Genomic DNA, 27,908 nt, shown 5'->3' on the forward strand with positions numbered 1-27,908 from the left:
TTCCTCCTTCTCCTCCTCTTCCTCCTCTATAGGACTGAGGGTTGGCTGCCATCTCTTGGCTCTGCGTCTATGTTGTCTTTTGGGCATTGCTTTGCCCTTGGGTTGGCTGGTCATGGGTTGGTTTGTGTCGGAGGAGACCCTTGGGACCACCAACCGCCGCCTGGAAGGACACAAAGGGAGAGGTCTACCTGAGGACACAATGGGTTTGGGGCTGCTTTCTGCCCCTCCCCATGAGCCACGTGCCTCCTCATGTAGCCAGCAGCAGGTTGGCTGAGGAAACCCCCTGTGCCGGGACCCTCATCTGACACACAGCTGTCCCATTGTACCTAGACCACGCTGGGACTCTCCTGAAGAGCTGGAGAAGATCCAGCCCTGTGAAATGGGGGTGTTCCCAGCAGCCACATCCCACCCCTCCAGGTGCTGCCTTCACCACTCTTGGGTGGTGATGACCAAGGAGCGTTCAGGGCTGGGGAACGGGCTCTTGCTGGGTCAGAAAATCATGGAATGGTTTGGGTTGGAAGGGACATTTAGAGGTTCATCTAGTCCAACGCCCCCCGCTGTCATCGGCAGGGCCACCTTCCAGTAGACCAGGTTGGTTCCAGCCCCATCCAACCTGACCTTGAACACCTCCAGTCAGGCTGATGGAATGGTTTGGGTGGGAAGGGACCTTTGAAGGTCCATCTAGTCCAACACCCCTGCCATGAGCAGGGAGGTCTTCAACCAGATCAGGTTGCTCAAAGCCCCATCCAACCTGGCCTGGAATGTCTCCAGGGATGGAGCGTCTCCCACCTCTCCGGGTAAAATGGCCCCGTGTGGCCGCCCACCCTGAGCCTTCAGCCTCACCTGGCCAGAGACCTTGTCCTCTTCTTCTGCAGCTCCAAGATTTCCCCAAACTGCGGTGTTTTGCTTTGAGTCGGGCTCGGAGCAGCAGGAAAGGGAAAACCGGGAAACCCCACTGGAACCAGAAAGAAGACACCTCCTCAGAAGAGCGTCGCTGTGACGCTGCCAGACCACCCAGGGACACGCAGGGAGTGCTCAGGCCTCTTCCCAAAATGTCTGAGGGTTGGACATTCTGCTCCTCTAGCAGCCCCATCGTGTCCTCCCCAACACCAGCACCATTTCCAATGTGGTTTTCCGACTTCATCATCATCATGATGGTGAGGAAGGAGGAGCCGGGTGGTGCCGGGGAGGGGACAGGTGTCATTTCTGAGGGGAAGAGGGGGAGGAGAAGGCCTTGGCCCACCATCCTCCCACTGTACCCTTGGGCACATCCCACCCCGGGGCTCTCTTTTGGTGACACCAACAAATCGTTAGGACAAAAGGCCCTCAAAAGTTGGCCTGAAGCTTTAGGACAAGTCGGAGACTTTTGGCGCTCAGCGTCGGCCATTTCCCCACAACATGGCAGAAGTTGGTTACCCGTCCCATGGAGAAGAGCTGGGAGCTGCTTTACCTTTCCCACCTTGCTGGAGAGCTGGCAAACTGTCTTTTCTCATCTGCACATCCTCACCAGGGACTTGTCTCGAGGTCTTGAGGAGAGCCCTGGGTCGGTGTTTGGGCACACACTCCATCACAAACCTGGAAAGAAGGAGAAGACACCCATATGACCCATGGCACCACCAGCACTTGCCACTTGCTGCGGCCACTTGCCCGCAGGCAGAGTTTGGCATTGCCATGAAGGCCATTGTCTTCCCAAGTCTACCACATCCCATCCCCAAGGACGGGCCTGGGAAATGGAGTCGCCCAGCAAAGAAGTCCAGGCCACCACGGGAAGAAATGTCACCCAAATTCCTCTGTCTTTCCCCTCAGAGCTGCCTTATGGGAGTGACTGCGGCCTGGGGACATCATCAAGAGTCGCCGCCTGGTGTCCCCAGGACACCCGCAGCGGCACAAGGAAGAGATGCTACCTTGGGCGTTGGCATCAAAGAGCGGCTACAGCCGCCAACATACTCACTTGGGAAAGAGGATGACATGGCCGGAGAAGCTCAGTGAGGCCACGGGTACCACTGGGGACACAATCATGTCCAGCAGATGGGGGACCTGCAATGGAGGAACACAAAGATTCAGGACATCCTCAACGTGGTTGAAGCACTGCACACTGGAGGATGCCAAAGACAGCAGGACATCCTCAATGTGGTTGAGGGTCTCAGTGTTGGAGGAGGCCAAAGATGGCAGGACATCCCTCCACGTGGTTAAAGCACCCCACATTGGAAGAGGCCAAAAACGGTGGGACATCCCCCCCATGGCTGAGGCACTCAAGTGTCGGAGGAGCTTGAGGCAGCAAGTGTTGGCAGGACCGTAACTCTCACCTGGACCGAGTGGCTGAACGTGTCCTGAGGGACCCCACACAAGCAGTGCCAGAACACTGCCGTGGGACCGCACGCACCACAGAGAAACCAAAATGCTTACCTTGAAGACAACCTTCTCCAAGTTCTCCTTCCCAGACAGCCTCTCCAGGAAGCTGCGGTAGAATTTCACGTGCACTTTCGTGCCTTCGATGAGGAGCACCCCCACCTCCCTCAGGATGAGGGCCACATTCTCCCCCTTCCCCAGGCAGTGTGAGAGGAGGGTCGTGGTGCCTTGGATGCAGTCCACCACTTTCTGCCGGGACACGGCGGCTGCCACGGCCACCTTGGAGTACTTGAGGGGCTCCAGCTCCTTGTTGCCTGGAAGAACCACAGGAGAAGGATGGAGACGCTCACCCGGTGGCCCGTGTCCTACAGCTTGTGCGTCACAATCATTGCATTGCCCCAAAAAAACTCAAAACCACTCAATTATTGGACTTTGGAGTTGCTTCAGAGAAGATGACTGTGCAGTCAGCCATCTTACCGGGCAGGTAGTCCTTGTTGTCCATCAGGTTGTGGACAACAGCAAGGTTCCTGGCCAGGTGGAACACCGGCTTCTGGATAGTCAGGGTTTCATCTCCGACCTGGACGTGTTCGAGGACAGTACCGAAGGAGCCAAGGGTGGGAATTCGGACGCCCTGCAAGTGGACGAGAAGGGTGGGAGGGTGAGGACTGGCTAGAGGGAAGATCTGGAGGTGACCTCCCCCATCCAGGGATGGTGCTTCAGGCTGGATCCTGCCCTCTCCCACCGTTTGGAGGCACGAGCTGGGCGGTGGGGAGAACTTTGGGGAGGAGATGTTGAGTCCTTCCCCTCCTCAGGAGAAAAAAACAGCACTGGAGTTTGGGCAGAACCAGGACAAGGCCATCCTGGGGGGTCTCCAGTGACCTGGATCAGCCCTACCAGAAGTGACACCAACATTGCACAGGCCCCGTTTGGCCATCAGTGGGGACTTTTGGGGTGAGATTCCTGTTTTCTGAGGAGTTGAAGGGTGAGAGCAGGCCACGCCCCAGGGGGATCCCACCACCCATCATGGTGCATGAGGAGGACGCGGGTGTTGCACCACCTTGTGGAGCAGGAGTTGGTCTTGAACGTAGCCAGCCACTGCATCCCAGACGGCTGTTCGCTCTGAAAAAACAAAGAAGAACCAGGTCAGGCCCCATCTCCACCAGCTCTCAGGTCCACCCCAAACATCTCCCCCTTGAGCCGCGACGCGGTGGCAGACGCCAAGTGTCAGGGCTGGCTCCGAAATGGTGACAAGGCCTTGAGTCTTGGCTGCCGGAGAGGTGGCTGCGGTTGGCCATACCTTCAGCGGTGACGCTGGACATAGCGAAGGTGTGCTCCATCCCATCCCAGAAGTCCATCTTGGTCCGCCTCACGCTGGCGGGTCGGTTCTTGGTGGCGACAGCCATGTTAGAGGTCATCTTATGGACGTTCCTCCAAAGTGTGGGACCCACCACCCGGTGGGCCCTTTTATACCCCCTGAGTGGGTGTGCCACGCACCTCTTGTGACATCAGGGTGACATGTTCATCGCTGATTGACTGACCGTGGTGACACGGCAACCGCCAACCTCTGGTGGGGTGGCCATTAGCAGGGAGAGCTTCAAGCAGCTCAGGATGCTCCAAGCCCCGTCCAACCTGACCTCGGACCTTCCAGTCATGGACACACAGATTGGTTTGGCTTGGAGGAGACATTTGAAGGTCCATCTCGTCCAACCTCCCCTGTCTTCGGCAGGGGCATATTCCAGTAGAGCAGGTTACTCAACGCCCCATCCAACCGGACCTTGGATACATCCACTCAGACCCACAGAATGGTTTGCATTGGTTGAGTTGGATTTTTGGGTGGTTTGGGTTCCAACAGACCAGGTTGGTCCCAGCCCTGTCCAATCTGACCTTGAACCCCTCCAATCAGACTCATAGAAGGTTTGGGTTGGTTGAGTTGGATTTTTGGGCTGGAAGGTTTGGGAACCAGTAGAGAAGGTTGGTCCCAGTCTCATCCAGCCTTACGTTGGACACTTCCAGTCATAGACCCACAGAACGGTTTGTGTTGAAGGGGACCTTTGAAGGTCCATCCAGTCCAACCTCCCCATCATCGGCTGGGACACCTTCCAGTAGACCAGGTTGGTCCCAGCCCCATCCAACCTGACCTTGAACACCTCCAACCGGACCCAAAGAACAGTTTGGATTGGATTTCTGGGTGGTTTGGGATCCAGTAGACGGGGTGGGTTGCAGCCCCATCCAACCTGACCTCAGACACTTCCAGTCATGGACCCAAAGACTGGTTTGGGTGGGAGGGGACCTTGGAAGGTCCATCCTGTCAAACCCCCCAATCACTGCAGTGGCCGAGAATAAAAGTAGTGCCACGAGTGGGGCGGGTGCTGCTGCGTTATTGTATCTCATCCTATTGTATTATTTTATCTCTTTCGTTTATTTTGTTTTTTCCTCTTGAGCTGTTGAGCAGAGATGGTTCTCGTGCTCTCTTCCCATCTCGGGGGGGTCGTTGGGCTGCGGCGTGGGGCTGCAGAGCCCGGGAGGAGAGGACAACCCCGAAGAAAAGGTCCCCTTGCCGCCCTCCACCAGCAGCGGTGGGATGGGTGCAGGGACCCTCCTGCCATCGGCTTATCCCGTCCCCTGCGGGAGCCTTTTTCTGCAGCAAACCGACCCAAAACGACAACGGCACGTTGGTGCTTCTTGCTAAATGGGGAGGGGGGAGAAAACCAAATCTATCAGTTTGCTCTGTAAGGATGGAAGCAGCGCATCCCCAAACAGGGCCAAAATCAGGCGGCTTTTACAGGATGGGGTTTTGCAAAGCTGCTGGTGCCAGTACCCCATGGTGACGGTCAGAGGGGGAAGAAACTGGTTGAGCCCTTAAAAAGAGGAAAAGAAAAAGGCTCGGAGGAAGGGAAAGGTGCAGTGCCGGGGTTTCCTTGCTGCTGTTCCTCCGGGATGCCCGTGCGCGTCCCCTCCACGCTGCCCTCCGGGCAGGACCGTGCTCGCTGCTCCGGCTCTGCCTCCCTGGAGGGGAAAGGTCCCGGCGCAGGAGAGTCCCCATCTCTCCCCCCTTCCCAAAAGAAACTTTAATTACCGGAGAGGTACATTATTACGCCGGTGACCCACAGTGGCTGTGGGGCTGGGGGGCTGTGGTACCAGCCCTATTGCTGCCCTACCCTTAAAATGGAATTATACACTTCTAATATAGGACAATTTGGTTTTCTTTTTTCCATTTTGTTTTCCTCCCTGTAAAAGGAGGGAGCGGGGCTGAGCTTCGCTCCCTCCTGGCAGGGACCGGGAGAAATGAGAAAATCAGGATCTAATTTCTCATTTTTCAAAAAGTCTCCATCTGACTTTCAGAAGCTTGAGACACTGGCGTTTTTATAATTTCAGTATGTTATACAGCAGAAGGCCAACACTTTTGTTAGATTCATGAAAAAGTTAAGAGCCCCTGGGAGATAGCCTCCCAGCCTGCAGTTCCTAGACACATCCAGGCTTACTACAACTGTAATTGAGAGCTGGAAATCTTTTTGCTGGTTTATCCACTGCACTTTGGCTTGTGCTCAGTAGCACTCCAGTGTCATATGCAAATCTATAGCCTGGGATGAGCCAGTGACTTGGAATCCACCATGACGCAAGCTACAGCAAAGACACACAGATATGCACAGTGAACATTGTACCTCTGAGTGGCTGCCAAACCTAGTATGCTAAGGGAATTAAGGCAGAATCTTACTATTGACAACTAAGCATTGCTTCAATCTTGCAAATGATGCTTTTTTTTCTCTTTTTTAACCTTCTTGCTTTAACTGACATATCTTGATATCTGTAGAAACCCGATTTCTTTCCCAGAAAGAAAGAAAATAGGACTCTGGACAATTAGAACATCTTCCTACTAATAGTAGAGGATGAACAGGACAACCTGCTTACACTATATCCTTCAAGCCACTTCCCACTGCTTAGGTTCATCTTCTATACTAATTGAGACCAGGCTCACTCTTAATTTATTTTTTAAAAAGCCATCTCCTTATACAAAACATGTATTAAGCAAGAGTCTGCAATTTACCTTGGGCTGGTCACATCATGGGTATTATGGAACAACTTCTGTATCTTGTTGCTAGAAACAACTCCCACTTTCACCAGGTAGGAATAGGCTTCCACGTGAAAAGCCCAGAAGTGCTTCCCTTTGGCAATCCCAGTGTCGCCAATGATGTAATCCAGGGTTGTGTAGCATCCGACCTGCATGCGCTCAGACCCCAGCAGTAGAGGAAATCCAGCCCTACTTTCCACAGAGGTTCTTCCTGGGTTCAGCAGGAGATGTTCACTGTTGTACCCGCATTTGTCATCGAAAAGAAAACTGAGAACTGAAAAACAGCATCCCAAAAAATTTTCTCTTAGTTAAGTATTTCTGTGCTTATAAACTATATTTTAAGTCATGCTGGCACTAGAATTCCTCGCTTTTAAAGGCTACCGGGAACATTACGCAAGCTAACACAGTCTCAGTATGCTACCTACTTAACCTGTTTGTTAACAGTGCTTTTAAACATTTATACAACCGGTAACAGTGTAGTAGAAGTCTGGGAGCTACTGGAAACCACCTACAGCTCTTAACACCACCAGCAGCTCGTGGACATAAGAAAACCCAATACCTGGGGCTGGAGGCGTACGCAAGATAACTTCTCGGCTCCAAGGGCTAGAGATGGATCCTTTATATCCTCGAACTCTGAAGGCATAGCTGCTGTCGTCATCGAGATCAGATATTACTTTGCTCTTGCTGCAAACTTCGATCTCCTGCCACGTTGTACTCTCCTCTTCTCTATGAAGCTTATGATACTCAAGAACATAGATATCAGCTGAGTCTGTCTTCCCAGGGCATTCCCAACTGATCAGAGCTTTGTTGTACATTTTGCTCTGCTCTTCATTGATTTCTGGTATTTCTAGACCTGGAATGACAGAGATTCGGGAGAAAAAAACCTCAAATGTAGATACATGTTGTTTTAGAATTAAACACAGAAGCCCTTTGTTGAGTGGCTACAGCACTGGGGGGACAGTGGGGGGGGGGAATCTGACTCAGTCAAAGAGTGCAGATGAGGATGGGTCTGTTCATGCACTTAAATCCTTTCTGGTTTTACTTTGAAAGTTGTATTATTTATTTTTGCTGGCAACTAAAAAACCATATAAAAACCTATTCTTTTCTGTCATGCAATCACGACAAAAAGCTGCTAGGAAGACCTAGTATTACTTAACTACAATATTTTGGAAGCCAATGTAAACTGGTTCTGAGTGCCATGGCATCTTAGCTTCTTTATCAAAGCTGAAGCTAGCATTGCTGCCAGGTAACGCCTTGTGAATCACAGAGGCAGAAGGGACAATGCAAGTCACAAGATTGAGTTCTGCTACTGCAGCCCTGCACAAGTTTTGCCTCTTTCCAGAGAAGCCCTTAAAGCTATAACTCAAGAAAGACGTGATGCTCTCATAATTTACCATTGGAATGGAAGGACAAGTCACCAAGGATCTCTTCTTGCTTGGCTATGTCCATCACAAAGTCCTCGAAAGTAGTTTCAGCTGCTGGCTTGAAGCTCTTCAGAGATTCAGTAGCTTTTTGGATTCTGAAAGCACAGAAGCAGAGGGATGGCAGAAGAGGGAAAAAGGAATTCACATGGGTGTATTCCTTAAAGCAAAACCGCTAGGTTTTGCTTTAAAAAAAGTTCTCTTTTCAGGTACTTACTCACGTGTCCCAGAAACTTGTCTCTCTAGACAGAATTAAAATGCAAAATTTAAAGGCCTTTTGTACATCAGTGTAAAGATAACTAACAGGGAATCTTTTGGTTGGCAGAGCATTTTAACAATTTGGGGCATTACATTCAAAGAACAAAAGAGGTGTGAAGCGCTAATGGAGCACAACTATTCAGATCAAAGAGTTTAAAGCCAGAAGAGACCTGTTAGATTAACTTGCAAATACCCGATGCAATCTCTGAGCAAAGGACTGTATCAGTGAGCTGAATGGGTTACCCTTCCACTGCAGTCCTACTGAAGAAGGCTAGGCGTTGGCGCAGGACAGAGCCCCTCCTCTGGGCTGTTTTTTAACGCACACTGTAATATAGGAATTTCTACTGAATGGTACCGGGACCGCCTCTGAGGCTCTGCAGCACAAAGTACTTGCATTCAGTACTTTCCTAGCAGGTGTCCAAAGAATATGACTGACCAGACATCCCTGGAACAGTACCTGTACCTCAAACGGAAGATAATTAATAAGATACCTGACATGAAGTTGTTTTGCTGTTTGAACAAAACAAGATGGATCGGTTTCTTTAAGCAGTTCTTGAGCAAGTCCTACAAGGCCATTATTTTCCAGGAGCCCTTGAGATTCTTCTGCTTGTGTTTGCAATTTTTCCAGCCTTAAATTCTTAGAAGCTTCAATTGCCCTAAGAGCTGCGGATTTCTTCTCTTCCAGGACATGAGATAATTTCTCAAAACTCTGAGATGCTTCTTCTTTAGCTCTTTCACTGTTGCACTAGGAGGGAACAAAAGACATTTTAGACGGATCCCACAGCACTGTGGCTGTGTACAGAAATGTACTTAGGGTTGTTCAAGAGATCAGAGCAAACTAGTCATCTGTTTGACTGACAAGACTAACGAGCTTTGTTATGCTCTTCAACACTGAAAATGCAATCAGCACTGCACCCAAGCTAGTAAGCGTCTCCTACGTTAACACAGAGAGGAAAGAGCAGGAAATTATTCCTCCGATTATGTATTGAGTTACGCACAGCGTTTGTCTAAATAGTTCATGGAAAAGCACTGTAAAAGCAAGTCAGCGTCTGAAGTCTTCATGCCCAAGACCTAGGTGCTCTTCCACCTTCCCCAGTCACCCTGAACTGGGAGTCCAGCCCAGTTTCTCCCCTATGCCCTGTAGTGCCACCTCTGATGAGTGCCCTGGATAAAAGGAACTATGAAGCACAAAGGCCATCTGCAGCAAGATACAGGCAGGGCCAGGAGCTCCTGCCAATTTTTGCCATTGCGTTTTTCAGCTCGTATGTGAGCTCCCAGCTCTGACTCTTCTGCAGGGAGATTTTGCCCTTAATTCTGACTTCACTGCAACATCCTCAAGGTAAACAGACAGCATAAATTGTGCAGCACCACTCATATGCAAGAGCTGTAAGTCTAACCCACCTCTCTTTGGGTAAGGTATCAAATAAGCTTTATGTCAATTAAATTCACAGCAGCACCCAAAACTTAACTTCCCTCTGTAGGTTGCCCAAATTTCCCACACTGTCAGGATTAGGTCTTACCGTCTGTGACTCAGAACCAACACAAACTGTTCAGAAATGGTTTTGCTGGCTAACAAAAAAAAAAACCAAAGGATCTGGAACACTTCACTGTTCCATTTGGAGTCCCTGCTGTGTCCTTGCAAGGTCCATCCCCAGACAACCCACAAGCCACTCTCACCTCTGTTTCTTTCAGCAGCAGATCCAGCTGCGTGATGCGAGCTTTCACCTGGCTCTCCTTACTGATGAGGTACTCGATATCTTTTGAAAGCTTCTCCTGTTAAAATAAAACAGCAAACTGGCAGGCAGAACAAGGGCATCCCACCCAAACTGACAACAAGCACAGGTGGGCCACCCAGCCAGCACTCAGTTTCTGTAGTTACGAGGACAAGAGCCTGCCATCAGTTATGAGCAGCAACCCTGCGGAGAACTGCTCAGTGACCCGCCATGACTGGCCCGGGACATCAGGCCACTGCCATGTGCAGGACTGGTGGCACAGCCTCTGAGGAGAAGAGGTGACAGCCTCAGCTGGCTCATCCTTCCCCAGCCACAGCAGTCACCTTCTCTCTTAGGCTAGGAACACGAGTCTTCAAGACATTACCAGAACTAATAGAAAAGCCTCATAGGTTATTAACTCATCTGTAGTAAGGTTTGCTAGAAAAATGAGTGGTTGGAAACTTGAACTTAGGAGTGTCTCTGCACTTCCTTAGTTGCAAGAGTTAACAGCTGTACAGGAAAAGCCTTGCAAACAGGCGAGGAGGCCAAAGAGCAGAAGGCAGGCTGGGATGGGCTTTTTTTTTTTTTTTTCTCTCCTGTGAGCAAGAGAGGAAGCAAAGGAAGAAGAGGAGGCAGCAGCAATCATTCTTTAATAACAAAGCAGTGTTTGCAAGTCTGCCCTGTTGTATGGTGCTTAGGGAATCAACAGCTCTGCAACTTCAAAAACATACAGCGTCCCAGCAGATAACTGCCGATGCAGATTCTTCAGGAGTGCTTCTGAAGTATAAGCTAACCCAAGCCACAAGGACACTTGCCTTAAAAAAGCCAGATTGTAAACCATTAACTTCTTAAACCTTCTGCATTGGTCAGTACTGATGCACAGTTGGCTAACATAAGGTGGAAGCGCTTTTAAGGGGTTCTGTTTGAAGCCTCATAGAAAATATAGTTTAGTTTCTTAGCCGCACACTATGTCACACTAATATATACATTAACAGATGTTGCACAGCAGCATGCCTCATGACTCGTTCAGTGTCCTCCAAACACACGTCCTGGCATCCTGCCAGGGGAAGTTTGCCCTTAAACCCGAGGCTCAGTGCTCTTCCCCCTTCTTAAGGCCAGGTCCAACAGTATTTACTTTTACCTTAAAGGTTTTGTAGGCGGTGCTTATGGTTGTTACTCTGTGGTTTGCTTGACATCCACCCGGTTTACATAGACGACAAACAGGCCTTCTGCAGGTTTCACAGTACATGTTTACCCTCTCCATTTCATGTTCTGGACACATCAAAATCTGGAAGAAAAAAAAAGAGAGCAGAGAGAATGCAGGTGTCCTTCCAAAAACGGAGGTGCTCAACAAACCACCAAAACACTCAATTATCCCACAGCAGCGTCTGACTTATCAGTGGGTATTTTTTATATTCTGTTTATCTTCCACCTTTTACATTTGTCCATGCCAGTGAAAGCCAGCAGATGAAAACAAACAGTTTCACCAGGTTTACAGTGAGTGAACCTGTAGCAATGTCTGTGTACACATCACATAGCCTCCATACTGCAATCAACCATTTTGCTAATCCCTGAAGCTGTCTGCACACCTCAAGCTCCCCGCACTCCAGTTCGGAGATGTAAATGCAATACAGAACATGTCCACCCTGTCAAATTTAACCCTGTTCACACCGGCATCTCTTGAAACAGCTATGAACTGTTTCTTAAAGCAAGAGTTGACATAATACTGTAATGACTGAGGTCTAAGCTAGACTCTGACCAGCCACATAGCCATTGCTCTTGGAGCAACAAATGAAACGCAGCCACCACCACCAGTCACAGCCATCTTAAAGACAAAAGGCCCCAGTGTTTCAATTTTTCTGTCTGACTCCAATTACAAGTTGCTCATGCTGAGCGCTAATTCCAGCAACAGCTTAAACAGCACTGTAAAAAACCTGGTGTTCACTAAAACTCATCTTTCAAAAACTGAGCGTGTTGAAATAACTGCTCAAAGAGGGAAAAAGTGCCGCTCAACTCCAAGATCGTGCAACAGATAAAGCCATCTAAAAGGCACATAAAGTAGCATAAACACGGACACTCAAAGCTAAGGTTGCAGACCATCTCCAAAACCAACTCTCAAGCTCCAAATGTTATCTTAGGCTATGGTGAAAAGCCCAAAGACAAAGGAAATGTTCAGGAAAATTAGCTGTGCAGGCAGACATCTCCAAAAACTGCAGTCATGCTGTTAGTCTGTGGAAGCAGTTTTTCCACAGCAGTGCACAGTCACACCTAACGGAAACTGCACACTTTTATTCATCTCCTCGTGTAAGTAAGAATTACAGCCTGCAAGCTAGAGACCGAAGAGGTCAGCAGATTACCTCGTCTAGTTCTCTCAGAATTCAAGAACAATCAGCCCAGTATCTGCTTCTCCCATCCCCACCACACACGTTACAAAGTGCTCTCCAGTCTGGTTGTGAATGAAAGCGGGTTTATGAAAGGTGGGTTAACCTTGACCAGCAGCCAGACAACAACCAAGCTGCTCACTCGCTCCCCGTCCTCAAGATGATACGAGGGGAAAGATGATCATGGGTCAAAACAAAGACAGGGAAATCACTTACAAATTATCAGTTCATTGCCAAGTCAAGTAGACTTGGATAGTCAGAAACTATGACTAAATATTTTAGACCATTCCCCCACCCCACTTTTTTTTTTTTTTCCCCTAGGCTCAAATTACTCCTTCATTTGCATTTGCATTTCTTCTTCTCACTCCCGCCTGGAGAGGCACACGAGGGATGGGAAATGGAGGATTACAGTCAGTGCATAACACTCCATCTCTGCTACTCCTTCCTCATTATAAGTTTCCTCTCTTCATCACAGGTCCTCTCCACAGGAGACCAAGGTGTTTGTGGCCAAGGGGATCTGTTCTCATTTCTTTCTGTCTTACTTTTGTCCTCTACACTCACAGAATGGGTGAGGTTGGAAGGCACCTCTGGAGACCGTGTAGTCCAAGCCCCAGCTGAGGCAGGGTCAGCTACAGCAGGTTGCTCAGGACCTTCTCTCGGTGGGTTTTGAATAACTCCGTTATTAGAGACTCCACCACCTCTCTGAGACACCTGTTCCAGTGTTTGTTCACCCTCAAAATTCAAAGCTCACTGGGAACTCCTGAGGGTTTGGAAGATCTCCATTGGTGGAGAGTTAACAACCTCTTTGGGCGGTTGCAGTGTTCCAGTGGTTCCAGGGTTTGACAACCTTCCGAGTCTACTCACTGGGAACTCCTGAGGTACAGTTGGCTCCCTTGCCTTCATTCCCTCCCATCAGGCATTGAGACACCTTAATAAGGTCTCCCTGAGCCATTTTTTCTCCACACTGAACAGCCCCAGATCTCTCAGCCTGAAGAGGACTTCAGGTGTGTAGGGGCCATCGTGTCCACAGGCAGGTCCATGAAACTCTCCACGACAGCGGAGACAGGAGATGTGATGGGACACCGTACCACAGACCTATGGCACATCCTCCGCTTGAACAGCAGGTAACCGTGGCTGAAGAAGACACCAGAGGGGAAGGAAACACTGGAAACTCTTGGGGAGAGTGAAAGAGGGAACGGGGAAGGAGGGCTAAGACAACAGTGACAGGAAAGGAGAAGAGACAAATTGTCCCTTCCCAGGGGCGGGCTCACAGGGGGCGGGCTCACAGGACACAGCCAAGGGGGGTGAAGATGTCTATAAGAGCGTCCCACCCTGTGCCTGAGCTCTGCTTCCAGCAACAATGGCCCAAGGAGCTGCTCAGACATGCAAGTTTATGCACGTACCTTCAGACAGCGCTGAGTAAGAAAGCAAGGCCTGGAGTTACTAGGAACCAATTAAGGAAGCTAATTATGGCCTTCAAGCATGAACTGAAGTCCTCCAACTTCTGCAATAACCAAAGCACCCACTGAACCTTGCTCCCAGACAGAACCGCTGTCCTGAGGATAACAGTTATTGCCCACCATGTCAGGGATGAGGTGGACTCTCCTTCCCAGGCCCAAGGGGGTTAAACCCACACCTTAGACTGAAATAACGACTTTTCAGAGCAGCACTGGCACAGTTGGAAGCCCATCATCACCTGAAGGGCTCTGAGCTTTGCACCAGGCCAGTGCCCCTGGACGCCACGGCCGCAGCACGAGGAAGCAGTGACTCGGGGCACTTACAGTCACCGTGAGGTTCTCCCAGGTGATGCCAGACACATTGATCTTGTTGCTCTCCCAGAACTGCAGGGTTTCGTTGCTGGGATGGGTCGGTGCCTCACCCTTACAGCTGGGAGGAGAGAAGCCAAGACAGAGGTGAGGGGAAGGCGATGGAGGTGCAGCCCTGAGCACCTGCCAAGGGGCAGCGGCACTTTAGGAGGAAGAAACCCACTAGGAGATGGTGAGGAAGTCCAGCTTGCTGTGCGTGTGCACAGGGTAGGCCTCTCGCAGGTGACTCAGCTTCTCCAGAGCCTCATAGATGAAGATGATGCAGATGAGGGAGGCGAAGGCTTCTTCGGTGAAGCGGGTGATGTAGCACACCAAAGAGCTAGCGTCAGTGGCCACCAGCACCATGCAGAAGAAGGCGGTCCACAGCCCAATGCACGCCTGTAGAGAGAGGTAGAAGAGTGCGTAGTCCCTGGGAAAGCAAAAGAAAACGCAGGGTGGAAAGGGCAGCAAGAGGCTCCGAGCCGTGCCTTCCTTTGGGGAAAGTCGGCAGCAATTCAGGAGCGTGTCAAGGCTGCGCATGGTAAATGCAGTTTCCACGTCCTACGACAGACAGCCTCGGGGCTGCGGTGCAGGGTGTGGGCCCGCAGGAGGAGAGGCCAATTATTTAATTATCATTCTTTAACAATTACCTTGTGTTAATGCCTCGGAGGCTAATTGAGGTCAGGTCCCTGTTGTGGAAGGTGGTGTTCTCCCACATCACCCCGATGCCCTAACAGCGAAAGCGGCTGGGTTTGCACCCAGTTACCTGCTGCCAGCAAGTTGGGGCTTCATAATAAATTTAATTGCAATAAGAGAGGTTAATCTCCCATCACAGTTGCCACAACAAAAAGACTGTCATGGAAAATATCCATTTTGCCTGGAAAGCTCCTGCTTTTTCAAAAATCATCAAAACATTTGACCAGAGAACTGTTTGGATATGTGGGTAAAATATATTTCCACTTCCAGCAAAAAACATGCAAAAAAGTGCCCGAGTTTGTACTGAGAGGAAAGCAAATCTTCCCTCATTCCCAAACCAGAGTCATTTGTCTCATCTTCCCTGTGCAGCCCATCTCGGGCATCCATATCCTTGTGGTTTCTCCTCCTCCTGCTCTTTCACTTTAACTAAAAACCCTGAACCACCCATCCATCCTTCAGAGACCGAGGGCTCCTGCACCGTCACATACTAAAGCAGCAGCGCGTGATGTCTGTGACACAGAAGACAACTTAAATCTACCAACTACCACTAAGAAAAACATCTTTTCTCCATCCCTGCCTTCTTCTGAAGGCGCTCGCAGCACCTGGCCGCAGCAGCCAGCCTTACTTGCAGAATTTGTAGAGGATCTTCTCGAACACGAGGACGGGGCCGGTGCTGCCGAGGATGGCGAGAGGTTGGCCAGCAAAGAGGAAATACACCACGCCAGTCATGGATGCGCCCAGCAGCGACTCCATGGCACTCTGTCCAGGGAAGAGAGGCAGCAGCGAGTAATTAAATCATTAGAGGGAAAACCACAAGTGCAAATTCACTGCAGCAAGGACTTTTGCATGAGTGTTGTCCTCCCTCGTGCCACCCAACAGAGGGAGGTGCTCACTATGTGGCTGTTGGTCGCCTCCCCCAGCAGTCCCCCAAAGGTGATTGATGACGGGGGACATGCAGGCACAGTAGAGGGAGAGGAAGGACGCCAGACACTGCAGGCTCAGACCATCCCGAAAGTCCCTCCAGAACCAGGGGGCTTTTCGCTTCACATCCCGGATCAAACCTCCAAAGAGCCTGGAGGAAGGAAAAAAAATTAAACCATTTTCGTGGAAGACCACGTTAAGTTTTCTTGGCTGAGGAAGGACAATCGCAAGCACAGAGTAACTTCCATTGCTAAAAAGAAGTCTCCTTCTCCCATTTTAGCCCCAGTAGAAACTGAGGCATACAAAAAAACCACAGAATCACAGAATAGTCAGGGTTGGAAGGGACCTCTGGAGATCATCTAGTCCAACCCCCCTGCCAGAGCAGGGTCACCTACAACAGGTTGCACAGGACAGCGTCCAGGCGGGTTTTGAACATCTCCAGAGTGGGAGACTCCACAACCTCTCTGGGCAGCCTGTTCCAGTGCTCCACTACCCTCAAACTGAAGAAGTTCCTCCTCATGTTAAGATGGAACTTCCTATGTTCAAGCTTGTGCCCATTACCCCTCGTCCTATCAATGGGCACCACTGAAAAAAGACTCCTCCCATCCCTCTGGCATCCTCCCTTTAAGTATTTGAAAGCATTAATAAGATACCCCCTCAGTCTTCTTTTCTCTACACTAAAGAGACCCAAGTTCCTCAGCCTTTCCTCATATGAAAGATGTTCTAATCCCCTAATCATCTTCGTAGCCCTTTGCTGGACCCTCTCCAGCAGATCCCTGTCTTTCTTGAACTGGGGAGCCCAGAACTGGACGCAGTACTCCAGTTGCGGCCTCACCAGGGCAGAGTAGAGGGGGAGGATGACCTCCCTCCACCTGCTGGCCACACTCTTTTTGATGCACCCCAGGATGCCATTGGCCCTCTTGGCCGCCAGGGCACATTGCTGGCTCATGGTCATGCTGTTGTCCACCAGGACTCCCAGGTCCCTTTCCACAGAGCTGCTCTCCAGGAGAGAGTCAGCCCCCAATCTGTACTGATGCGTGGGGTTATTCCTCCCCAGATACAGTACCCTACATTCACCCTTGTTGAATTTCATTAGGTTCCTCCCTGCCCAACTCTCCAGCCTGTCCAGGTCACGCTGTAAAGCAGCACAGCCTTCTGGCCTGTCAGCCACTCCTCCCAGTTTAGTGTCATCAGCAAACTTGCCGATGGTACACTCTATCCCTTCATCCAGATCATCGATGAATATATTGAACAGGACTGGACCCAGTACTGACCCCTGAGGGACACCACTTGTTACTGACCTCCAACTAGACTGCACCACTAACCACAACCCTCTGAGCTCTATCTGTCAGCCAGTTCTCAATCCACCCCACTGTCCATCCTCCAACAAAAAGAAAAAGAGACCAAACCTGAGAGCCCGTCCCCTCTTATTGCAACAGTCCCTCACTTTGAGAAGCAGCAGAGCTCTACCTGGAGGTACTTACACATCTGCTTCCACCCCAAAGCAAGAAAACCTGTGTGCAACCACGCTGCGGCTGAGTCCAGCTGCCCAAATCTCCCACCCACCCAGCCCAAGGGACCAAGCTGGTAACCTGGAGCCCCTTCACTGACCCACTTCACCCCAAAACTCTGCTAGAAGGGAGGTGCGCACTCAGATTTTAGGGGCAAAGAGAAAAACACCCCACCAAACTATTGCAGTTCACACCTTCCTGTCCGCTCCAGTTCAGGACCGCTGTGTTTCTCCGGCTTGCTGCAAGAAGCACTGTCATCGAGAGCTTCTGGCACCTTCCTTTTTTCCTGGTAAAATGGAAATAAGATAAAGATATGTCTTTTAAGCCACTGGCTTGTTTTGCTTTTTGGGCTGGGTATGTGACCTGTAAATTTGGGCCCCTGAGCAGCACCCCCAGCCGTGCTGCCCTCCTGCCCGTCCCCATCGTGCCTCCTTCTGCCGCAGCACCCACCTGCTAAGGGACGTTTTTCGGGGGCTCAATTCGGATGGAGGGATCCCACTCTCCTGGCAGCAAAACCATGACCTGATCCAGAAACTCATTGATGCCAGCCACCAGGTCAGCCCGGTTCTTGGCTTTATAGGCAACATCGTGGAAGACCTGCCGTAGGAGACAACCAGGTGAGAGGATGACCCATCTTGGATGTCCTAACCAGTGCAATAAGCTCTTGGCTAAATGCAAGGTCATTTTCCACAAATCGCCTGTTGGAAATGGCAGGAAATATTCCCCCCAAAGGAAAAATCTGTGCATCACAGTATTTGTAACCATCTCCACCAGGCTCCCGTCCCCCATGGCACCCCACAGCCTTCTGCTTCAAGAGGAGAAGTTTCACTGGCCCTGGCAATGCCACCACTGGGGGCAGCATGCTGGGGACCCTGGGGAGAAGGATGAGGCGCGGGCTGCAGCCCAGGTGGGATTTTAGCCTCCTGCAGGCAGCTAAGAGGGACAACAAACCCTCTTCCTCACTACTACAGAGACAGGGAGAGGTGAAGAAAGCCCCCAAAATGACCCGGAGATATCTCTGATCTCGTCACACCTCATCCGTCATGATAGTAGCCATGGACCTGCAGTTCAGCCTTTGCAGCAAAAGGAAGAATTCTCTTTTGCTAAAAGCCATCATCAAAGTGCTTATTCATCACTCCGCTCAGATAATTATTTCCCATCCTAGATAATGACATTTTTTGCCCGATCTGGCGTTTCTCCTTCTCCATGGCTCTGTGCAAGCCTGGCCAGACCCGGGGGAGAGGGGCTAGCCCAGTATTTAGGGCTGAACTGGTGCCAATCGATGGCCGCTTTGCATGTGAGCGTGACAGGCCAAATGCAGGTGTGGTAACAGGATTTATCTTCTGCCCCCAGACACCCCATCCCAGCGGGTGTAGTTCATCCTCGGCACCGAGGAGGATGAGCAGCACATTCCCCACCACTTGTTCACCAAGCTGGATGAGATCTTCCTGAAGGAGGGTGAAGATGCCGAGTGGAAGGAAACGGCAAGGTAAATCCCTGCTGCCAGCTGCGGTGGCGGCCGCGGGCTCTGCCTTCCGCTCTCTGGGACGCAAAGCTTTTGCAGCTGCAGGTGCCGATGCGCGGAGCCTTCTCCTCTTGCCGCCCCGTAGCTGCACCAAGGGGGTTGCAGAGCTGAGGCTGTTTTCTTGCAACGGGGCTGATCGTGCCCGATGTCCGCAGGTAGCTGAAGTTTGAGGAGGACGTGGAAGACGGCAGCGAGCGCTGGAGCAAGCCCTACGTGGCCATCGATTGGCACCAGTTCAGCCCTAAATATTGGGCTGGCCCCTCTCCCCCGGGTCTGGCCAGGCTTGCACAGAGTCATGGAGAAGGAGAACCATCTGTTCCACCTCTGCATAAGGATGGGCCACTTTCCTTCCCCACGTTTCCATTTTTAAAGGCAGGATCCCTCTAAGGAAGACCAGCCTCAATCCATTATGCCTTCAACTGCCTCCCAAATAATGCCACTTTCCCTCAGAAGAACAGCAAACCACACCAATCAGCCACACGGACCTGCTTGCAGAGGACCCCGGCACCCACGCAGCCCCGAGGAGGCTCATGAATGCTGCGGCGGGTCTTACAGTGGTAGCCCTGCTCCATCGGGGCACAGTCCTCCCGTTCCTTCTTCCGATGCTTCTGGCGGTGGGGTCGGTGGTGCCGGTGGCTTTGCCTCACCAGCGGCATCCGCATGCCCACGGACAGGGTGTGGTGGCCTGCAAAAAAAGCAGCGTTCTCATCACTCTCGATATTGCGGAGACGGTTGACGCCGCTGCCATGATTAAACCAGCACAGCCATCCCAGGAGGAAACACCAACTTCTCTTCATTTTAGTTTCACTGCATTCCTGAATGTCAGAGACCCGTCCCTTTTTCCAAGCCTGTTTTACTCTAACTTTGCAACAACAGAGCAACAACAAGCGATGGCTCCGGGTCACCTAAAAGTGCCCTGAAAGTATCAACCCTCGTCTCAAATTCCAGCTTCGGCTGGACAACACTCAGACCTGCTCATTAAGCAGCGACAGAAGGCACAAGGCGACAAGAGGAGATCCAATTAGTCCCGTGATAATTAAGTCTGGAACAAAAAAAAAGAAAATCACAGCCCTGTGTCTGCAGCCATCAAATTATTCTCCTGACCTCTCCAAGCCAAGAGCAGCCTCTGAGAAAACAAGCTGGGAACTGCCCAGCTCCGTGGCCAACACTCACACCACAGATGCCGCGGGGGCTTTTTCCCCTCTGTCTAAAAGCCACAACATTAAAAAAAATGTGAAAATAACTGTGCTTGTTTATTTAGAAGCACGCCACGTTTCGCTGCAGGTGATGCGTACACTGAGCACAGGACGCGGCAGGGACTTTGCGCAACGGGAAAACGCGTGGGGCTGGTGCCACCTCTCCCGACTCACCTTCCAGCTCCTCCTTCTCATAGTGAATATTGGCAACGGTGCTCGTTCTTCCCTGGTCCATCACCGCCTCCTCGTCGTGTCTCTGTTTAGCGAGAAGAAGAAGGTACAAGTTGGGGCCAGGTGAGGAGAGCTCCCTTACGTCCTCCCAGTCATCACCCATCCCCGCGGCCACGCGAGCCAACGAGCATCACACCTCTGCGTGTCTCCCCCTCCAGGCACAGCCCTAAAAACACGGACTTGGAGGAGGTTTTTTTTCCCCTACCCAAATAAAACCACCTGTAATGTCACCTGTATTGTATACACCGTGAGTCTGGAAGGATTTACTAAAAGGGGAGACAGTTGAGTGTTTCAAACCAAAACCAAGCCTCCTGCTTCATTCTTGTGGTTCCTTTCGAAAAATTAAAATAGGGATTTCCAAACTGGGGGTGGGGTGGGGTGGGGAGACCCAACCCCACACTTTTGAGCACAGCCAGTTTCATTCTCCAAACGTGATACCTGCAGGACTCACTAGATGGCACTTGGCCACAGGACATGGCCACCACCAACCTCCAAAGGCCCTCAGAACCTACAAGGGTGAAGCTTCGTCTTCAGCCCAACCAGGCTCAGGCTTCTCTTGCTGCAAGCCCGCTTTCCACACAAAACTGCATTTTTCTCCTCAAAAAAAAAAAGCCAAGGGCTGACAGCTAATGCCCTCCTTGGCTGAAATACCACTGCCAGCGCTGCACAAAGAGCATCTGTGCCTTAAAAGCTGAAGGAGAACTACAGGAGTTCTCTTCTCCCCTTGCCCCCGGGGCTGGGGAAGCATCACTGGGATCACCGCGCTCAAAGAAATAAAAAACCAACCACGTCTCACACTCGAGTCACAACTGCAGCTTTCAAAGGGCCTCCAGGAAACCCTTCTCTTTAGAGAAGAGCAAAATACCGGAAATCTGCTTTTTATCCCCCAAATTCCTGCTTCGACCCAATGGCATCACCTGCCGCCGCGCAGCAGCGACGCTCGGGGAAGCTCACACCTCCCACTCGCCAGCCAATTTAACGAGCAAAAGGAACAAACGTTCCCATCTGGGAATGAGCTTTTTCTGGCCCCCAAGTACTTTGTCCTTTGCCGCCGCTGCCAGGTGCCTGGAAAACATCAAAGCATCGAAACTGGGCTGGGAAAGGGGATGGCGAGCTCACTTTTGAGTTTTGGAGCAGAGAGTGTTGTTCCATCTCAAGAAAACTTCTCCAAATTATTATTTTGCTGCAGCGTTTTTTTTGTCCCAGCAGGAGAGAGAGGGATTTTTGACTGTCCTGCCTCAGTTTACCTGTCTCAGTGCAACTCCTCCAGTTAGAAAGAAAAATCTTTCCCTGGGGAAGCGTTGGTGTAATTGAGGATGAGGAAAAGTACAAAGCAGAGGTTCACGTCCGGCTTTGAGTCCTCCCGGTGCCGGGGGAGGCCAAAAGCATCGCACGAGCACGCAAACTTCCCACCTCGGCCCCCTCGTCCTGTCACACGCAAGCTGGACTGGCCACCAGCAGCAGGAGGGAGGATTAATGTAATTAATCTCGCGCAAAGTGTAATTAATAACACTGATCCCAGTGTTATAAGGGGATGAGGGGCCAAACTGGGGGAGCTGCTCTGGTGGCGGAGCAGGAGACCCCCCTCCTTGCCCCTCTCCATCTCCATCCTACCCAGACGACGCCACCGGTCCTGTGGCTCCCTCCTTTGCTATCGTGGGGGTCAGCACCGTCCCTGCGGGGACCCCTCTGGCTCCTGAGCCAGGATTTGGGCTGTGACGGGGACTGGACCCGGGAGAGGACACATCTCCAGAGCCCCAAAGTGGGGCTGTGAGGGGGGGGGACACGCAGGTCACAGCTGAGCATCACCAGGACGTGACCGTCATCCCTTGCTGGCGGAGACGCAAATTCCTCTCCGTCTTTGCCGTGAGCTGTAATTTCAGAGCAGATTAATTAATTCCCCACCTCTCGTTTGCCCCCGAGAGCAGCTCCTGCAGCCGGGTCCCATGGGTGCAGCGGGGGGGCGGACAGGCCCTCCCCCAGGCTAAGGAAATGCAGAAAGATGGGGGGACCACCCAGCCACCTCCTGCCTGCACCCCAACACCAGGCGCATCCGCACAAGCGCCCGGTGGGACAATAGCTGAGGTGACCGGGTGGCATGGGGCTCTGTGGGGACAGTGGCCTTTGTCCCCCTGCTCTGAAGGGCCACAGCATCACCAGGGGGTCACATCGAGATGCGGAGGAGGGGACAAGGAGGGGGGGTCTGGTGGGGAGACCCCCAACAGGCATCACCCAGGTGCCTCCCTCCCACACCCACCTTGGGTACCCCTCACCTCCCCCTTTGAGCCCCCACCCCTCCGCCTTGCAGATGCCTTACACCCCCCTTCAGCGGCCTGCTGCTCCCCCTCCTTGCACACCCCCAGCACCCCATTTTAGACACCTACCACCCTCCTTACCCCCTCCAACCTTGCAGATGCCCTTCACTCCCCTTTCCATGGCCCTCACAGCCCCCCCCCTCCCCCCCGTGCAGATGCTTTGCCTCCCCCATTTGCCCCCACCCCCTGCTCCCCCTGTGTTTCCTCCCTGCCATGGGAAATGCCACAGTGAGCAGCCATGGAGCATCCTCCAGCCACACCGGCGGCACGGCCCGCCCGGGGGTACCGGGCATCCCCCTCCCTGCCCCGGTGCCGCTGCCTCCCACCTGACAGCTGAGGACCCCATCGGCCCATTGCTGCCGGCGGGCACGGCGGGGCTAGGGGGAGATAATTGCTTGATAACGATACTCTTAAGACATCCAAACAAAACACCAACAAAAATCACTACCATCACAAAAATGAATAGGTTTCGCAATAGGCTTTGCAGCCGTCAGCTCAGGGCAAACTCAAAGCCATGCAAGATTTTGTTCAACCATCCGACTTCTATTGCCTCTCGTAGATTTCTGCCATCCAAGTAGAAGGCAAATTAATTTTTCTTATTTTCTCTTTTGACTGATTCCCTGTCCAATCAACACACCAAGGAGTAGATCGCATGTAATGCCATTCTCCGTGTTCTGCCGTCTTCCAAACGGAAGGGAACTGCATTCGAGAAAGTGCTCGAAAGCCCAGCAGTTATCACCTCTGTTTTGGACCCGCGCTTCAAGGAGATGCAGTTTCTCAGTCCCAGCCTGAGAAGCGAGCTGCACCAGCCAGTGAGAACCACGCTGTTGTGGGTTTGCAACCACCAGTCCCCATCTGCCACCCAGTGTGGGGTGCCAAACTCGGATTCCAAAGCCACAGGCACAGATGCCGGCAGCCAGCTGCCTGCTCGCAAGGACCCATGCACCAGCGCCCCATCTCAGAGCATCTATGACATCCTTTTGGGGTAGGACCCGATGGAGAGCATACCCGAGATCCACCAGCAACTGGAAAACTACATCCCGGAGCCCCTCTGCAAGCGCAGCACCAGCTGCTGCGCTGGTGGAAGAAGAATGAGCATCGCTTCCCGGCCGTGGGGCGGCTGAGCCAGCAGTACCTCGCCATCCCCACCACCGCCTTCCTGCCAGACCAGGCCTTCGCTGCCGGGGAAAGCACCCTGGAGCATCGGTGCACTGTCCTGGCGCCGGAGAATCTGGTCCAAATTCTGTTCTTGCATCCGCATTCTGATTTTTTAGAATGCACAATTTTTGGGATGGCGACCGAGAAATTAGGTCTTGTGGTTCCCATTGAAACACCCATTAATTCATACAACCAAAACCCAGCCACATGAAAAGGCGATGTTAAACCTCAGCCCCGAGGGAAAAGAAATGTGCCCGACCAGGTGCTAAAAGGCGCTCTGGCAAACCACCCCCCTCTCCAAACTGCAGTTTGCTCTAGGAAACTGACAAGTTTTCTTCCTCTGCAGCCTTAGCGAGGCTGTAGATTTTTCCACCCTGCAGGGAAAGAAACAATCCTCAAAAGCAGATGTTATTCTGCCTGCAAGGAAAGCTTTAAAATATTTTTCTTTTTTTAAAGGCAGAATGCCTAAATGGAACATCCGAGCTGGTTTCTCCATGAAAATAACACTTTGCACTTGCACAGCAAAGCAACGCTCATTAACCAATCTCGGAAAGCTTCGCAGGCATTAAGAAACACTCCAAGTAACACACCTGCGTGCACCCTGTAAGCACACGTGCAAAGAGGAATCCCTGTTTACACACCCCGGCTATATCAAACCGCACTATTTCCCTCACAAGCCATGATGGAAACGGGCCACGCTCCCATTCCTCGGCTCCAGAGCTCCGGCGATGCCGGGATCATGCCGACCCTCAGCCGCTGCGGGCATCAGCTCTGCTAACACCCCGCTGATGGGTCAGCGACAGGAATCTGGGAGCAGGAAGGGGATTGTACCACCCAGGCTCCCCAAAATCCCACGCACTTAAGAGGAATGCGAATCTCAGGCTCCCCTAAGCCAACACATTTCTCACCGTGACCACTGCACTAACACCCAGAGCAGTTTTTAAGCAGCACGCACCAGGTTTAACCTCCACGCCTGAGAAAGTCCCTGTCCTAAGGGCTGCCGGTCCCCTCGGCCCAATGCAGGAGGCAGCAGCAAACCCCTCCAGACAGGGCAAGAGGTGCTTGTAAGAGTGACATCCAGCTAATAACCAAAAAGCACTTAAACCAACCCCAAACTTTGGAGACATTTAGTCTCGGGCCAGCAGCAGCATGTTGCTCAGTAAAGCACGCTTCCACGACTCCCCTCAATTAACCGTCACCTCCAGAGCCCGATCTCTGAAGGTGAGAAGTTCCTTTAGATTGACTCTTGACGTCCCTTTCCCTCCCACAGGCAACGAGACCCCGAGTATTTCCAATTGAGAGTGCAGTTCCCCTTCCACGGGCACCCAGCTCGCTCTGCAGTTTTGGATTATCACTCAGCAGGGAGTGCGGGAGTCATGGCAGCAGTTGCATCGATAAGCAATCTGTGCAACAGTTCCTAAAACAGGGGCTGCCCACAATCAGAAGTTGACTCTTTGGTACAAACTCCCTCCACACCAGTCATCACACAGGGGGAAAAAAAACAACCAAGCTATTGTAGGGCTCAGTATTACCCATTTCTCCGCAGCTGGGCAGAAATACACACTTTTGCGGCTTTTCCCACACTGGAAAATTCAAAGCATTAGTACTAAGAAAAAGACTTCTTTTTCTAATGCCTCTGTTGGAGGGCTCCGGAACGTGGTCTGCAACGAGCGAATATCCACACAAAAACAAGCCCCAAAAGTCCCACAAAGCTGCTCTACCTCTTACGGTTTATTGCTGGGGTCCCCACCAACACCTAAACCCACGTCCCACCCCCCACACGGTACATCCTTTGCCATTTTGAACTTTGCCGCAAAACATTTTACCATTTTCCACCCCTCTTTCTTGGGAAAAGAAAGAGGGAACGAGACAACTCCAAACCGCTCTCTTTTATTTGATTTGCAGTGATCTGACAACCCCAGCCCTTCCCGCTGCCTTAGGCTTTGGGAAACAATTCAAGGGTCCTCAGCCACCAGTAAGGAACGAGCTGTTATTCATGGGCGAATCAGTAGAAACAGCAGCCCCGATCATTAGGAGAAAGTCTCATTTTTCAGTCATGGATTTTCACGGGTTTTGTTTTCAGGCCACCCAAACAGGGCGCGCTTTTATAGCCATCAGCAATTAAATTCTCTGTCCCCTCCAGAAAAGCCTTTTCCTAAAGGCGCTCTCCTTCCAAGGGCAGACCCACAAAAAGAAGCCCACACTGCTTAATCCATTTCACAGAGAATTTCAAATGCAAACAACAATTAAACAGGACGTCTTTTCCCCGCTCCAGGGAAAGCCAGTAATATAGACCTTGGCAACAGATTTAGCAAATCTATCATTATAATGCCTTTGCATTTCCCATTTCCACCTGGAGAGCAGGCTGAAAGGACTCTCATAAAAAAAAACCCAAACCAAATTCCTGTCTAGGGGGTAATTTTATGAAACGATTTGAACACCTTAACAATTTGAACATCTTTTTACAGGTACAAGGCAACAAGAAACAGTCTCCAGGTGAAAAAAAAGAAAACAACACCTATTCACCTCTTTACCCCAAAGATCTTTTCACCACACGGATTCCGCCACCAATACACAGCTGCTAAATATCCCCGGCTGCTGCCGATCCGTAAGAAACCCTTCAAAATACAAGAGAACGCCGAGCCCGGCATGCTGACGGTGCTGCCAGGGCTGTGAGTCAGAGCTGGACAGAGTTGCAGCCCCTGAGGTTGAAATCAGACCCACGTTTAGGCACAACCCGGGGTTTTAAGCCTCGCTACAAACCAGACCCCCGCTTTTCAAGAAAAACAGGGAGATTCACCTCAAAATAAACCACGTTCTCGACGCCAAAGGGGCGCTGGTCCATGGCCGCCGCCGCCCTTAGGGCCAGTTCCATGGGGCTTCGCTTCACCTGGAGCAGAACTCGAGGGCATGAGGACAACAAGCCCCCTACACAAAATCTAAAAAAAAGGAAAATTTAAATAAGATTTGCTGTTACTCACCCACCAAAGCCTAACCACTACAACTGGCCCTTTCACAACCAGGCCTGATCGCAGAAGAAAACTGAAATATCCCAATTCCCAGTTCAAACACAAGGCGTGGAGCTGCCCAGACCCCACGTGTGGGCTGGGCAGACGGGGGGGCTCTTCTTCTCAAAACCCGCAGGAAGAGAAAGGGCAGGAGTTTTTTCCCAGCCCTGGAAGAGGCTGTGGGGAGAAGGTGGGAGGGAGGAAAAGGCTGCCCAGGAGTGGAGTCAGGGGAAGGAGAGGGCTCCATCCATAGGGGAAACGCCATTCCTGGCCACACAGGCTGGATTTGGGGGCTCTCCCTGAGGGAAACACTGCTCCCAGCCATGCAGGAGGCTGTAGGGCAACGACAGAGATGGATTTGGGGGCTCTCCCTGAGGGAAACACCATTCCCGCCAACGCAGGAGGCTGTGGGGACACCCCGGGAATAGGTTTGGAGACACTCCCTGAAGGAAACCCCATTCCCGGACACACAGGAGGCTGTGGGGCCGCCCGGGGGACAGATTTGGGGGCTCTCCCTGAGGAGAGCCTGTGGGGAGGAGGGAGGCGGGGGCCGCCCCAGGGCCGGGGCCACTCCCGGAAGGGGAGGGGGGGATCTCCAGCCGCCCACGCGGGGCTGCCCGAAGCCTGAGGAGATGAAAAGAAGAGGAGAAAAGCCAAGAGTTCCCTCACCGCCATCGCCTCTCACAGCCCCGGCCCTCCCCGCCGCGCCTCATGGCGGCTGCGTGCGGTGTCACCTGAGGGGGGGGCGGCGGCTGTGGCAGGAAAAGGCGAGAGGGGAAGGGAAGGGAAGGGCGGCGCCATTTTGAATGGGAGGAGAGGGGAAAGGGGGGGCGAGAGATGGGGGGGGGGGGGGGGAGCGAGGGTGTGAGGGGAGTAGGTGTTGTGTGAGGGGGGAGCGAGGGGGGAATGGGTTTTCGGGAGAGGGCGGTTTGCAGGGCTGTGAGGTGCCTGTGAGAGAGGAGGTCCCGCAGGGAGGTGAGTGGAAAGGGCTGTGTGTGAAAAGAAAAGCTTTAAGGACAGGCCGGGCTGGGGAAAGGTGGTGGGCCCTGAGGGAGGGCTTGGGGACCGGGGCTAGAAGCGTGGGTTTGGGGTCAAAACTCTGGGAAAGAAACTGCAGGACAGGGCCAATCTGAGTATACAGTTTAGCGAAGCTTCTAGGAAAAGGTGACCAAACGCGCCTCTTGTCCTTTTGTGGGCTGGTTTTGTCTAAGTTATTCATGCGAGTGGACTTTTGCCACATGGGATGGGAACTTTCGCTTCCCGGGATAGCTGATGCCCCTGGATAACCACTGCCCGCGAAGCACTGCGAAACCCCGTGATCAAAAATGAGAACAAAGGCCGGGTTTTGCCTC

The 27,908-nt window shown here is 51.9% G+C and overlaps 1 protein-coding gene across 1 annotated transcript in view; it reads right to left on the bottom strand.

The window, feature by feature from the left end:
• Positions 1–6,390: 6,390 nt before the first annotated feature.
• LOC309684516 (E3 ubiquitin-protein ligase TRIM36-like) overlaps positions 6,391–27,908 on the bottom strand; it is a gene marked incomplete at both ends in the record, with an annotated part of 80,093 nt that continues 58,575 nt past the window's right edge. The window contains 6 exons of the mRNA XM_082500410.1: positions 6,391–6,692; positions 6,978–7,271; positions 7,813–7,937; positions 8,589–8,842; positions 9,775–9,870; positions 10,951–11,097. Coding sequence (XP_082356536.1) covers positions 6,391–6,692; positions 6,978–7,271; positions 7,813–7,937; positions 8,589–8,842; positions 9,775–9,870; positions 10,951–11,097 — 1,218 coding nt within the window. The remainder of the gene's footprint in view (positions 6,693–6,977; positions 7,272–7,812; positions 7,938–8,588; positions 8,843–9,774; positions 9,871–10,950; positions 11,098–27,908) is intronic.

The sequence above is a fragment of the Vanellus vanellus genome (genome assembly GCF_965231255.1).
Source record: "Vanellus vanellus genome assembly, contig: HAP1_SCAFFOLD_105, whole genome shotgun sequence".
NCBI lineage: Eukaryota > Metazoa > Chordata > Aves > Charadriiformes > Charadriidae > Vanellus > Vanellus vanellus.